The 14,156-nt window shown below is 37.7% G+C and overlaps 2 protein-coding genes across 2 annotated transcripts; one reads left to right on the top strand and one right to left on the bottom strand.

Moving 5' to 3' along the window:
• Window positions 1-605: 605 nt before the first annotated feature.
• On the bottom strand, window positions 606-6,107 carry LOC103952207 (probable serine/threonine-protein kinase PBL17). Its single transcript, XM_009363759.3, has 6 exons — window positions 5,359-6,107; window positions 4,186-4,487; window positions 3,407-3,542; window positions 2,262-2,398; window positions 1,852-1,975; window positions 606-1,411 (listed from the first exon to the last, which is right to left on the bottom strand). Exons 1-6 carry the CDS (start codon window positions 5,420-5,422, stop codon window positions 885-887), a joined length of 1,290 nt encoding a protein of 429 aa, XP_009362034.1. The 5' UTR covers window positions 5,423-6,107; the 3' UTR covers window positions 606-884.
• A 1,142-nt stretch (window positions 6,108-7,249) lies between these two features.
• Window positions 7,250-9,873, top strand: LOC103952208 (prefoldin subunit 1-like). Its single transcript, XM_009363760.3, has 6 exons — window positions 7,250-7,408; window positions 7,495-7,548; window positions 7,641-7,746; window positions 7,900-7,906; window positions 8,025-8,109; window positions 9,669-9,873. Exons 1-6 carry the CDS (start codon window positions 7,385-7,387, stop codon window positions 9,780-9,782), a joined length of 390 nt encoding a protein of 129 aa, XP_009362035.1. The 5' UTR covers window positions 7,250-7,384; the 3' UTR covers window positions 9,783-9,873.
• Window positions 9,874-14,156: the final 4,283 nt, after the last annotated feature.

The raw sequence follows: 14,156 nt of genomic DNA, 5'->3' as shown, positions 1-14,156 counted from the left end.
TTAAAAAAAAAAAAAAAAAAAAAAATTCACGCACTTTGTGTGCGCGCGCGTGTAAACTAGTATGCATTAAACAAGTGCCAAATACAAATTTGGATTACATTTTAGCCCCATAGAGGAGTGTTGCAGAAGTAGAGATCGTAAGCTAAAATCCTCACCAGTGAGCAAATAAAACCAAAAGCTAACAGTGGAAGAGTCTTGTCTAATGTCTATTGCTGCAAGACAGTAGGTGTTTATGTTGTCGGAGAAAGGAAGCACTGCGGGCAATGTGGGTATAAGTGCAAGCTTGGAGAGCGTATCTACCGTGGAAAATGCACCAACGTGGTTAACAACGTAAACAATTGCGGCAAGTGTTTGTTCAAGGGCAAAAAGATGGTTTCATTTGTTGTGTGTTGTTTTGTTAGTTGGCAAACCTCAAGAGTCGTTCAGATCCCACGAGCAGTAACGTTAGATTGTTCCCCGTTTCAAAAACTTACTCAACTACAAATTCCACTTGTTCGTCGGCTTAATTTCTCCTATCTGAACCCATGTAAATTTGAACATCATTAATGCAGGCTACAGACGTATCAAGAGTTAAACATGATCATAAATACATGAGATGGTTATGCTGATACTCAAAGTCTCAACTGATTAAGGCATATTTGGCGAGGGCAATAATGTCAAATGATACCTTCTGTTAAATTACAAGATAGTGATTAGAATAAAACGTAAGAAAATGAATTACAAAGCGTTAAATTGTTAATCACAATTTTCAATTTTCGCCCCGCCCCGGCAAATGGATTTAACTCAAAACCACCAAATGGATAGACCAGTTGATATGATCTTGTACAGTTTCAACCCTCCATCCACTATCTGGTTACAAGTTTAACGTACGTAGGAGCTACATTTCAAGTGACACAAAAATTTGGAGACAAGTTACTACGATCGAAATCATTCATAGGCTCACTCTTGCTCCCTCCATTTCCCGGTTTGCTCCTCCTATGTGCCTCTCCTCCCCTTTCACCGTCTCTTCTGTTCGGGTCTCTCTTCATGGGGGCGGTTCCAAAGGTTCCCTTGGGAGCCTCATAAAGAGTCACTCCACCTTCTCCACTTTGAAGTTCATGGTTTCCTGTTGTCTGAAGAGACTCGAGCAATTCAACCACCTGGCTCATAAGGGGCCTCCCTTTCGGGTTTTGGCTAAGGCATTGATATGCCAGATGGGCCACCTTCATTGCTGTTTTGAGTGAGTACTGCCCTTCCAGTCTAGGGTCTACGATCCTCAGAAGTTTCTTATTATGGTTTAAGAGTGGGCGAGCCCACTCAACCAGGTTGTGTTCTTGCCCGGGTCTGCTCTTGTCCATTGCTCTCCTTCCAAGGAGCAGCTCAAGTAGTACCACTCCAAATCCATAAACATCACTTCGAGCGGTTAAATGCCCTGTTTGGATCAAATTAATACTTAGTCATGACATACAATGATGTAAATATTACCAACAATAAGGAATTATGTCATATTTCTTGTTAAAAGGTATACTGCTTTGAAAACCAAGTTGAGATAGGCTTGAAACAGATATTGTTTCATCTACAAAAGCATTCATACAATATCACTGACTCATCAATTTGATGTATATGGAGAGAGAACACAAGAGTGAGGAAGAGAGAACGGGATTCTTCTTATCAATATTCAAATATGACTTCCTTTTAAGTTTTTCCTTCAAACCATGATGAAAACCACTGCATATGATGCGATTTTAGTTAACCATGTGTAACAAGGAAGGACTACAAAGATGCCCTGAGAAACCACTGCAATAATTGTCTGTTTCCATCAAGAAAAGAATAATGTTTTATCATATAAATCGGTGGCATGAAACCACTCACCAGTCATAACATACTCCGGAGCAGCATATCCATACGTGCCCATCACTCGTGTTGAAACATGGGTTTGGTCTCCCATTGGCCCTTCCTTTGCAAGGCCAAAGTCTGACAACTTTGCATTAAAATCCTGCATATTATCATTTAATTTCAGTAAAAACAACCAGCATAATTTAATCACAAGAAATCACCCATTTTCCTAGTCATGCATAATTGTATTTGATCATAAAATACCACTCTTTGCTTGCCAGAAATTGATAAAGAATCATGACAATTAGTGTCCATGTGGAGTTTATCTTCTGGTTTGGGTTTCATTGGAGAAGTATTTTCTTTTAAATTTTTCCAAATGCACCTCAAGTAAGATGCTCAACAGTTATGAACACAATGTAAAAGATAACAATGAGAAGACAACTAACCCCATCCAACAAGATATTTGATGTCTTGAAGTCGCGGTAAATGATTGGTCTCTCTGCACCATGAAGAAAAGCAAGCCCTTTTGCGGCATCTAAAGCAATCTTCATTCTTCTTGACCATGTAAGCGTACAGCCCACTCCTACGACCCAAAACAAAAGAAATGATTACGGCATTAAGCAAATGAGGCACAATGTTCTATCAATGGTATTCAAAATTGAACACAATATCCTGTAAGTTCTTCATGTGTCAACAGTATCAAATAGAACACCCAATTGAATATTTATAATACAGTAATTTCGAGATATCTTAGCAGTTGGTGGATCAATGTGCAGTTTGGAGAAGATCAATATTTTCAATACACTTCCTGCAGCATACTTGGTATAAGCAATGCTCCATAACATTCCAGATGTTGAACAACTGGAAACGTTTCCGGTCACAAAACACTTGTTCACATCTGATAAATGTCATTTCAATGCTAACATAAAAAAAAGTGTCAATCTCTATTCACAGGTTTTAAGTTTCCAAGTATTTTGAAGTGAAACAAATATGTAAAATGAAGAATATAAGAAGAAAATAAGTATTAGCATAAAAGAAGATTGGAGCTTTGGTCCCTGAACTAAAAATCCATGACTATTGGTCCCTGAACTTGTTACAATGTGAAGCAATGGTCCTTTTGGCTAACTCCATAAGAAAGGGTTTTGAAAGGACAAAAAATGTAGATGTTCTAACGAAGTTAGTTAAAAGGATCATTGCTCCACATTATTACGAAGGGAGCAAGACTCACAAACTTTTAGTTTAGGGACAAAAGCTCCAAAGTTGGACTAAAGTTCAAGGACCATTGCTCCAATTACCTCCTTAGCATAAAGATAAGAAGAAAATGATACGAGTCAAACTCAACAATTGACTTTTAACATTATTAAGAGCATGAAAGACATTTGATTCTAGAAGCCCACCTAAAAGAGTGGGAAAGCCAATGAAAGATAGAATAAAGACTACCCAAAAAGGAAAGACAAGAATTCAAGAAATACTAAAAGGTGGTACATGATATGTTGAAGCATAGGGATTAGGGATGACAACTGAGAAATAGATGGCATAAGACATCATTTCCTCAACATCCCACGAAATTTTGATGGCATAAGACACTTACTGCGAAATAGATGTTTTTCCAGGCTGCCACTTGCCATGTATTCATAGACCAGTAGCCGGTGGTCATCCTCACAGCAGTACCCAATCAGCTTCACAAGATTAGGGTTACTCAGCTGTCCCAGATAGTTAACTTCTGCCTGCAAGACCAACAATCTATGAAAAAGGACCAAATTTTTTTTTTTTAATTTTTTTTATGCATATAAAAAATGTTAATAGAAATCAGATGATAAAGTCTCTCAGTGGTTTCCAACTTTCCAGTCCACTGAACTAGGAATTGTTGAGAGAATGATACCTGTTTAAGTGAGAAATATCATCTATTGTATTAATTTCTAAAGCCAATTCACAGGCCATGACTTTTCATATTTTTCTTTCCTTGAGAAGATCCTTGCAATACAAATTTAAAATCAACTTCTCTCGCTTATATCTATCTTTAACTTTTCCCCAAATAGCCAATTCACTATTAAGAAAAACACGCAACACGCCATACATGTTTCATTTTTTTGCTCCAAAAATAACTTTTGGGAATAACCAATTCTAAAACATGCTAGACTAAATTCATTCCGATAGGAAAAGTGTGTACTATCCTACCATGACCACAAAATGAGAAGTGGAAAGGAAATGGGGACTGCTTGGGAGAATGTTAATGTGCACTGCAACTTGTATGAATGATATGGAAACCACGTATAAAACCTTTGACTTGCACCACTTCAAAAATTGACTACAGTAAAGACTCATTTCTCAGAAATTAAATAAGATAAAAGGGTAAGAGAAGTCAAATACCAGCCATTCCCTATCACCTTGGTACCCTTCTCGATTAAGCTCCTTGATGGCAACTTGCGTGGTCTTGTATCCAGCCCTCACGGTGTCATCAATAACTCCTTTGTATACAACTCCAAACCCACCCTCACCAAGAATTAGATCTGGCCTGAAACGTTTTGTGGCCAAACTCATCTCATCATAAGTAAAGATGCTGACATTGATATATCCGGGGCTTTGGCGAAGGTCTTTGACATTCTTGGAAGCCAAAGGAGTGGTGTTTGATGATGTTCTACTCGGAGTTTGAGATACAACAGAGTCATCTCCTACTTGATTTGAATTTTTTTCGCAAGAAGAAAAAAGTGATTCTTTCAGTTACCCAATATTTCCAAAAAATCCACATCACTAATTTTGTTGAACATTATACTAACATAGAAAGAATGATATTTCTGGTTTCTTCTCAGCAAATTCATCTCCAACAATTGTTTTGTATATCCACCAATAGAAACAACAACAACAACAACAACAACAACAACAACAACAACAGAGCCTTATCCCACTAAGTGGGGCCGGCTGTATGAATCTTAGAACAACAACAACAACACATCACCAATAGAAACGATCGAAAATTTTGAAACATGGAAAGTGAAGAACAAATCGTTTTGGCCGCAGAAAAAGCAGAGAATGAACCTTAAATACACTTCACGGATATCAGAACCGTATTCAAGAAGTACACTTACTTTCATGAGACAGAATACTTACGACTTCTAAAGCACACACGAAAAAGGAATCCACAATCAACTCTAACATGAAAATCCTATGATGTTTTATCAAAAAAGTATCCACCTTTATACATACATTCTCCCCATTCACAAACTTCACCAAATGCGTCAAGTCCATTCACCTCGTTAGAAAATGCGACAAATGACAAAAACTTCGTTTCTTAAAAAAAAAAATTTTTTAAAAAATGCAAGAAAGCCCAAAATTTTCCCTGCCATTGTGTCATTCATTTCCAGGAGATCCAAATGATCCCCAAAAAAATTAATATGGTAATTAAAATAAAAAAGTTCAAAAACTGCAAAATGCATCTAAAGGCAGCAAGCAACATTATATGCAAAATTTAATGAGGATCCATTTTCCATGCTTTTCTTACAGAATTAAATGTGAAATTAAATTGTATGCTGCAATAAATAATACCTTGAGGACTGGCGTGTGTATAACTGGAATGCTGGTCCTTTTCAGAACTGAAACAAATCCCCATGAATCTGAAAACCAAGCCCGTGTCCGCACCCGAACCCAGTTTTACATGTCAACCCGTTCCCTTCCTCCAACTATTACCATCGACAACTGAAAAGCTTCAATGACCCACATACATATCTAATGCGGGTTCATCTATCAATTGTCAATGTGGGGTTGGAATTCGGGTCGGGATTGGATCTGGGTCGGAGCAAAAGTATGAACTTTCCGATGTGGGTTCGCCGGGAAACGAAGATAAATTTTGTGCCCTTCTTTTTTTGTAGTGTTTTGGTTTGTTCTTGGGCCACCAGAAAGCCGCTCAAAGGTTGAAGAAAGGAGAAGATAAATATAGGCAGGAGAGAGAAAGCGGTGAAAAAGGGGAGAGAGAGAGGGGGGGTGGTAAGTTATTTTTTGAAGAGAGAGAAAGATTTGGTCCTTACTTGTCAAGCTTGGAGGGCATTGGGGCGAAGAAAGCGCCAAACCAGACGTACTCCGAATTGGTTCAATCTCCAAAAACAATGGCTTTTCTGGTCGGTCTGTCTCCTTTCCTTTCTCAGAATTCTCTCCTTCTCTGGCTCTCTCTCTCTCTCTCTTTCTCTCCAAATCTTAAATCCGAGTTGGGTTTTTTGATCAATCGAAATTCAAAGATGGATTGTGTGTTTTTTTCTTTTGGGTTATTCACTTATTTGTTTGAGCCCAATTCATTGAACCACTGCAATGTTCTGTCACCTTTGTTTTGTGTTTTGCCAAGTCTTCTTAGACAACAGCTAACCAGTCTCGTTGAATTGACCCAAAAAAACTAAATTGAAAAGCACTAAACATCTATTTTTGGTGCGGAGAAAATGTACTAATCTTTGTTTTTATGATACGATAGAGGCGGTATCTTAATCATTATATTAATCACCAGATAATGAAAATGTCATGACAATTCACCTTTTGATTTGGTATAAAATGTGAAGCGTAAATTGATTAATATTTTAATCTTAAACATTGATTAACAAATCCAACAATATAAGATTTTGAATCGTTAACCACCAAATGACTAAGAAAATGGAACTGCAAGACGCACCCACACCCGCACCCACACCCACTTAGGATGAGCCTACAAAAATCTGCAAGAAAGAATGTTTCTCTCATTGAAGGCTTCGAGTCTAAAGCCTAAACCAGATTACCAAAAGTTTTCCCGGAAAGAATCCGACAAGGTACTATGTCACTTTCTTGTTCTTTTGGCGTCAAGTATTTGTTTCGCATATTCCTCTTGCCTGTTTGCTTTAGTCCACTTAGGTATGACGTGTCCTTGTTTTTATGGGTTGTAAAATCAATCATATGATTAATGATTAAAGGACATTTGAAGAAAATCCTCAACTACTAACATAAATAAAAGAAAGTGTAATATTCTAACATTTATGCTACTAATCTTTTTTCTTAAATAAATAGTTAGTACTTTTGTTACGATAGTCCATCATTTCGAAGGTCAGAAAGACTCGTATAAATATTTTAGTTTTTTTTTTTTTGCCACCATGCGATTCACTAACGCCAAGTCGAACCCCAAGTTGTTCTATGTGGAATACGAGCTTGAAATTCTCTAATTGCTCAAACAATCTACCTACTATTTATTACACTAGTCACTTATAAAAGAAGAAACTATATTTTCTACCAAGTTTTAACAAAATTTACTAATTAATGCATAATGCATAAGCAGTCAGGTCGCGAGTGCGACAGATCCTTGCCATAAATATTGAATCATTGATTTTTGACCAGCAAAAAATAACGCGTTTAGCACGCAACAAAGGCACCCTATGAAGATTTTGACACCCCACCAATGAATTTATGGGCCAATGAATTTATGGAAGGGCCAAACCCGACCCATATACCCAAAACCCATTTACCAAATCATCACTGACGAGTGAAGACGGGTAGCGAGTTGAGAATTCTGATTTTTCAGCCTCCCTCGTCCTCCCACTCAGAAAGCTTCCATCTTGCAAAAATGGCCGACGAAGCCAACCGAGCCGTAAGTCCCCTCTTTCTCTCGATCTCTTTCGATTTTCAACTGTATCTTGCTCGCTTCTACTTACCAGAACAATCAAATTTTTACAGGCGTTCATGGAGATTCAAGGCCGCATGATTGAGCTTACTGCGAAATTGAAGCAGGTTTTTTTTTATCCATATTATTTTTTAATTAATAAATCATAAACAGATGGTGAAAATTGAACTTATTGGTTGAGAATTGAGGTGGGTTTCAGGTGCAGACGCAGATGCGGAACAAGGAAGGAGAAAAGAAGCGTGCTTTTCTGACCCTGGAGGAGCTGCGGCCTTTATCTGATGATTCAAATACTTACAAATCTATAGGTACTTCATTTCAATTAACCCATTTTCTCAGTTCTCAGTCTTACTTTGGGGAAAAAAAGTTGATCCAGTTCTTTTGGGTTCTGATATTTAAATTTGATAGTGCTTTTAGGGTTTAAATTTGATGAATTTTGTTGGGTTTAATCTGTTTTGCAGGGAGAACGTGAGTTTCGTTGCCGGTTTTAAACATAAAATTAGATGGAGTAGTTCAGGTCTTGTTGTTGATGGGTGCTCTCTGATATACTCTCTGATGATACATTCTGTTACTTTATGGTGGGCAGGTTTGTTTTAGAGCCAAAGTCGGTGTTAGTGAATGAACACGAACAAAAGCTCAAGGATAGTGAGAGTGCAATAGCCTCGCTCCAGGTATATCTTTGCTTTCATTTGAATAATGATGGCCCCTTTTCTTCCTTTATGGTGTGTTTGCGCCTTTTGTTTTTTTTCGTTTGGTGAGAGAGAAAAGTTCAATTAACCTTTTAGAGAATGCCAGTGTTTAGGTATCAATAAATTAGACCCCGTTCAAACATTAACCCAGAGTACACAAGAATTATATTACAAAGTTCCAGATACAAATCACAATATTCAACTCGAAACCTTTGGTAACAATTGCTAGTATATAAGCTAAATCCAAAAGCTCAACCTAAAACAAACTTTTAGTTATCCATTGACCAATAATCAGAGCTGGACTGTTGTACAAATCAATATCCAATACAGAGATGCCATTTGGCATCCTAACGCAATAGAATCAGTACTTGATCAAATTTGTTTTCATTATAAAATATGAAATTTGCCATCATATGTATATGAACTTGAAGGACTTGCGTCACCTCATTGGTAGTCCCAATTTACGAACTTATTTTACCTTGCAGAGTTTTCTACATTGTGCACGTCTTTCTTGAAAACTTCTTTATGCATTACCCTTACCCCACATACAATTTGTCCTCCTTATGTAAAGGCAGATAACGACATCCATTTTGTGCAAAGGTTCATCGTATTGTTAATTTTTCTTTTGCTCAAATGGCCACGAGTAAATGTGGTGCAGTTCTGATTGTGCTATTTCAGTTCTGTTAAGATTGAAAGATACAGTAGTTTATGATTTTATGCATGCCAAGTTGATAATATCCCATAATCCTGAATGTCTAATTTCTCGTAACTTTCGTTTTATGCTGTTACTTAGTTTCAGATTCAGTTCAGTCTGTCTAAAAAGTTGAAACATGAGTAAGTAAAATGCTTTAAAATATTTGGTATGAAGCTCTGACCATCTTTATAGGGCGCTTTATTATTACTCATGACAGCTAATAGAACACGGAGGCAATAACTAGGAAAGAATGAGAATGTTATTCTAATTAGTGTGTCATTTTACGAAAATTTGTCAATGGCTAAGACGTGGGTCATCTCCTGGGAGGCTTTGTTGTTTTCAGAAGGTGAAGATTAAGCAATGAGCCTTTGTTGTTTTTAGAAGGTGAAAAATTAAGCAAGTTTTCCTGAAGAAGATGTAGTGACTTGTTGGTTGACATTTAGCTAGCGAACAACAACCCTGCTGGAGTAATAGTATAAACGAGTGTACAAATTTTTCTTATCACGTTCATGAATTACGGTATGGATGATCCCAACTTGTGCATTTCTTTGTTTGCCGAAAACATTTTCTTTTGGAAGGCGCAAAAGAGCAAGAACATGGAAGCTATTGAATGGGAGGCACAGAAAGAAAAAAACAAATGATTATTGAAAGTTATAGGGGAGAGGAAGCGCAGGGTTTGTGGGGATAAGTGTGTTACTGGGATTGTCATAGGCTTCAATTTCTTTTGTATTTCAGGATTTCTATCTTTCTATTTGTGCAGATTAGAAGTTTGCATACTCTTTTCTTGTTGTTACTCATCTTCTGGACTTTTTTTGGAATTAAATTGTTTCTTTCCTGCTCTGGACAGACTTCAAAGGAATATATCGAGAAACAGGTTGCAGAAGTGGAGAGCAACTTGAGGGAGCTATTGAACCAAGATCCCGGTCTTGCTCGCCAGATAATGTCCATGACTGTAATGTAACTTTTAAATTCGTGAAACTTTTCTGCAGTTATTCTGTTTTCCATTCGGAACAAAACAAGAAATTTGTAGTATTTATTTGTTTTCCTCTCAACTTGCCTCCTTTTCATTACATAAACGTAGCGTTTTCATATATCGTCATGGATGATAGGCGACATTTGATAGATGAAGCAACTTATGCAAGTTCTTTCTATTTACATGAGCAAGTTAACAAATTTTGAAAGTGTGTTGCCTGCCATGTACGCTGATTATCTACCTGATAGCAGTCAGCCTCCTATGATCGAGCATCGCATGTGAAATTGGAGCACATTTTTGCTCGTATATAAATGAAGGTCGACGGTCCCGTGGTGCAAAAAGTCGGAATTGAAAATTCTCTGCCAAAACTTGTTCATAGTCGAGATCGAACTTCCAAGGAAAAACAGAAAGACGAACATTTATCTTAGTTTCATGTTATGCGCCCTCCAAATTTAATCCTTGTCCCACGGATAACATTTATCGTAGTTTTTGTTGTCTTGGTTGCACCTGCACGGGCCTAAAGTTCTGATCATCCATGTACAATGCCTGCAATCATCCCTTTTGTGTACGAAAATGTCGAACCGGCGAAATTGGTCACTCCATCGAAAGCTGCAATAGAATCGTGTTGTCCTCCAATAGTTAGGCCTGAAACGAAACTCGAAGCTGCCTCCGGGGCGAAGAGAGTGCAAGCCTAGATCATCGTTCTTGGATCTACAACGAATGTTAAGATCTGTCCGCGGACCCAAACCGTTGATTATTTTAACATCCGTTGGAACCCAGAAAGTAGCACCCTCACAGATTGTGGGGAATGCGAAAATCAACAAAATTGTCAGTGTCTTCATATCTGTGTATTTTGGATGTGCGAGAGAAGCATTGAGTTTGAGGGATGCCTAAAAATTTATGTATAAAAGGAAATACAGGGCTGGATTATCTAAAAATGCTTTGAAGGTACCATTAATCCATTAATAGCTAAAGTAACATATGGCTATGGGAACAATTGTTCTTCCTGTACATGGTTGATACCATGCCGTTTAGACAAGTTATTTTAAGAAGAAATTCTGAGAATGGACATTAACTCACTACGTTATGGGTTAAAATCATCTATACAAAATATAAAAAATCGACAAAATATAAATAGTCAAATTCAAAAGGACTTTATAATTACTAAAAATCTTTGGAAGCACTACTATAAGCAACCAAACCTCATAAGAACATCTCTGAAAGTCTATAAATTTTGTTACTTTAGTGAACAATGCCAAACTATCTTTCTCATTACAATGCCAAACTTGTAGGCCTATTTAACTGAAGAATTGTACAGAGAGAGGAAAATGGACGGCAAACAGAGAGAAAAGAGAAATAGGTGAATTATGTGGTTGTGTTTTCTCACCTCATTGTGTCTTTATTTATAGTAATAGGGAAGGTAAATTCCTTACCCTATAGGTATTATAACTGAAATAGGACACTATCTAAAATATACTAAAGAATCTCAGTAGGATTTACACAAATACATCCCTACTAAATTAGGACTGTAACACTCCCCCTTGAGTGTGCAAATATTGAAGCAAAACGTCGCATCATGTCTTCTGTGGTGAAGTAAGTTCAATCAATGGAGTTGTTGGCACAATGAGCAAATGCGAGTCTCAAATTAATGGAAGAATGCATTGGTAGTAATACTCACAAAACCTCGCTATGGTAAAACCTAATATGGGAGATAGCTCATAGTCTAAGGAGACAAGTAATTACAATAAGTCAAAACTACACTCTTCTGGACGCAATTAGAAAGCTCACAAGGATATGACCAGCCCAAGGTGGGTGTCTCATTAAAATCTAGTTAGGTAGCAAAAACCCAATGAGAAAATTACTCCTAATCATAGGAAAAAAAGAGTAAAAGAAAGGCGGTAGACTTGTAAGAAAGTTGACCACATAAGGGGAGTGAACCGAAAAGCTTAGCTTTAAAGAGATTAAAATTTTACTTTTTCCCCAATTATCATCTGGGGACATGTTCCCTCTTCAACTTAGGGCTTTATAGGTAGGCATTTTTATTGAGAATTAAGGTAACCATCTTTTAAAAAAGTAGCTGAGCTCTCACAAATAGAACATAAAGATTCAGTGAGTATACTTATGGATACTTTCCTTGAGTTTGACAAAACTTCCAAACAAGAACCATAAGCATTGCAAATCTTTTAGATGTTTTCTATTTCTTCGGTCTCTAGTTTTCGTTACTACGTCGTGTTTACGAATGACTACTCAATAATCATGGATTTATCCCATGTGTTCATAAATCCCAAGTTTGTACTCATTTACTAACTTTGTGGCATATGTTGAAAATCACTTTTCCACTTCTATTAAACAACTTCAAGTGATGGGGGCAATGATATAACAACTTGGCATTTAAACAATTTTGTACTAGCCAAGGAATCATCCATCGGTTTGTGTCCTCATACACCCCAACAAATGGGGACACATAGCTAACATGGGATGCACCCTTGTTCTCACGACTCATTTACCTCACAACTTATGGGTTAAAGCATTTTGTGCGGCCGTTTACTTATTTAATTAACTTCCGACTCCGGTTCTACCAGGGAATTCTCCTTATCATGCATTGTTTGCGAGACATCCCGATCATCTATTATTCGGACCTCTAGTTGTACTTGTTATCCTTTTATTGGTGATTATGTTTCATATAAATTAGAACCTCGCTCTCTTGCTTGTGTTTTTATTGGTTGCAGTGAACAATGCCCTGCATATCGGCACCTTCACCCGTTATGTTATTTTTCATTCGGATCAATTGCCAATTCATCTACATTCGCAAACCCAGGCACCAACCAGTTTTTCTTCCCTTTCATAGACCTCTCTCTGCTGAACCTGCTCTTTTTTTAGCCCCCCACAGATGTCATATGTGCAACCTACTCCAACACGCTAGCTCTCTCTGCTGGGACTGTTCATTCTAATACTGACAGCGCTGCATATATCCCTGGGCCACCAACAGTCGTTGCTCTCCCAAATATCGATGGGTCGACAACTAATCCAAATATATTGTCTCCATGACCCGTGTCCTCTTCCATTCTAGCAGTCTCCCATGCACCGGCTCCTCTATCTTCGTCCGATAGTGGGCCTTCTCCACCTGGCCCAGATTCATTACCCCCCCGTTAATCCAGCACATGTAAATACCAGTCTAATCTACACGATCTAAATCAGGCATTTTCAAGCCAAAAATTTAGCCCAATGTTTCAGTACGGTATCCATTTCCTTTCTGGTTTTGCTGCATTGCTCAAAGTGATGTTGAACCTACATGTTATATGAAAGCTTCTCGTTCTCTCGAATGGAAGTAAGCTATGATTGATGAATTTAATGCTCTTCTTAGACATGGTATTTGGTTTTTGGTTCCCGATTCCCCTAATTTTAATACAGTTGGATGGAAATTCATATTTAAGGTAAAACGCCGCTTCGATGGCTCTATTGAGAGTCATAAAGCCTACTTGGTTGTAAAAAGGCTTCACCAACAACCCGAAATTACTATTTCGATACCTTTAGTCCTATTGTAAAACCCACCACCATTTGAACGGTCCTTAGTATTGCCATTTCTTCAAGTTAGGCTCTTCGGCAACTAAATGTCAAAAACGCTTTCCTCTATGGCACACTATCTAAAGAAGTTTACATAAAACAACTCCCTAGTTTCATTGATCCTAGTCGACCCCACCATGTATGCAAACTTTACAAGGCCATCTATGGCCTGAAGCAGACACCTCGAGTGTGGTTTCAATGTTTTAGCTCTTTTTTACTTTGGGTTGGATTTGGTCAAACTCAAGCAAATAAATCAATGTTTATTTATAAGGACACCTCTCATATGATGATTTTATTCCTCTATGTGGACGATATAGTGCTTACAAGAAGCAATCCTTGTTATTTACTTTCTTTTATACGAAGTTTGGGTGTTGAGTTTGAAACCCCAATTTTGGTAAATTGCATTACTTCTAGGAGTTGAAGTCTCTTACATGGTACATCTCACTCAAAACAATATACTCTCGACCTTCTCAAATGTAGTAATCTCTTGGAATACAAACTTGTCTCGACACTGATGGTTTCAAAGGTTCTCCCTCCCGTACTTATGGTTTTCTTCTTCCCGATCCTACATCCTATCGTCAACTTGTTGGTGCTTTACAATACCTAACACTCACTCGACCTAATATTGCCTACGCAATACAACATGTATCCCAGTTCATGAGTGCTCTAACTAATGTTTATTTTGAGGTAGTCAAGCACATACTTCGTTATTTGAAAAGCACTTGGCCATGGTCTACCACTTCGTCGCTTCCCAGCTTCTACTCTTCTTGTAGCCTATTCAGATGCGGATTAGGCAGG

Source organism: the organism of the source record quoted next, unplaced genomic scaffold (genome assembly GCF_019419815.1).
Source record: "Pyrus x bretschneideri cultivar Hongxiangsu unplaced genomic scaffold, Pyrus_bretschneideri_v1 Contig46, whole genome shotgun sequence".
In the NCBI taxonomy this organism is placed as follows: Eukaryota; Viridiplantae; Streptophyta; class Magnoliopsida; order Rosales; family Rosaceae; genus Pyrus; species Pyrus x bretschneideri.
This window is presented reverse-complemented; position numbering and strand designations above follow the sequence as displayed.

Bases quoted from the DNA above. Each gene is read 5' to 3' on its own strand.
- LOC103952207 (XM_009363759.3), bottom strand. From the start codon at position 5,422: ATGGGGATTTGTTTCAGTTCTGAAAAGGACCAGCATTCCAGTTATACA. The intron at 4,488-5,358 runs GTATTATTTATT...CAAATCAAGTAG, and splicing joins TACACACGCCAGTCCTCAAG to GAGATGACTCTGTTGTATCT. The intron at 1,412-1,851 runs GTGAGTGGTTTC...TGATCCAAACAG, and splicing joins TCCGGAGTATGTTATGACTG to GGCATTTAACCGCTCGAAGT.
- LOC103952208 (XM_009363760.3), top strand. From the start codon at position 7,385: ATGGCCGACGAAGCCAACCGAGCC. The intron at 7,409-7,494 runs GTAAGTCCCCTC...AAATTTTTACAG, and splicing joins CCGACGAAGCCAACCGAGCC to GCGTTCATGGAGATTCAAGG. The intron at 7,549-7,640 runs GTTTTTTTTTAT...GGTGGGTTTCAG, and splicing joins TTACTGCGAAATTGAAGCAG to GTGCAGACGCAGATGCGGAA.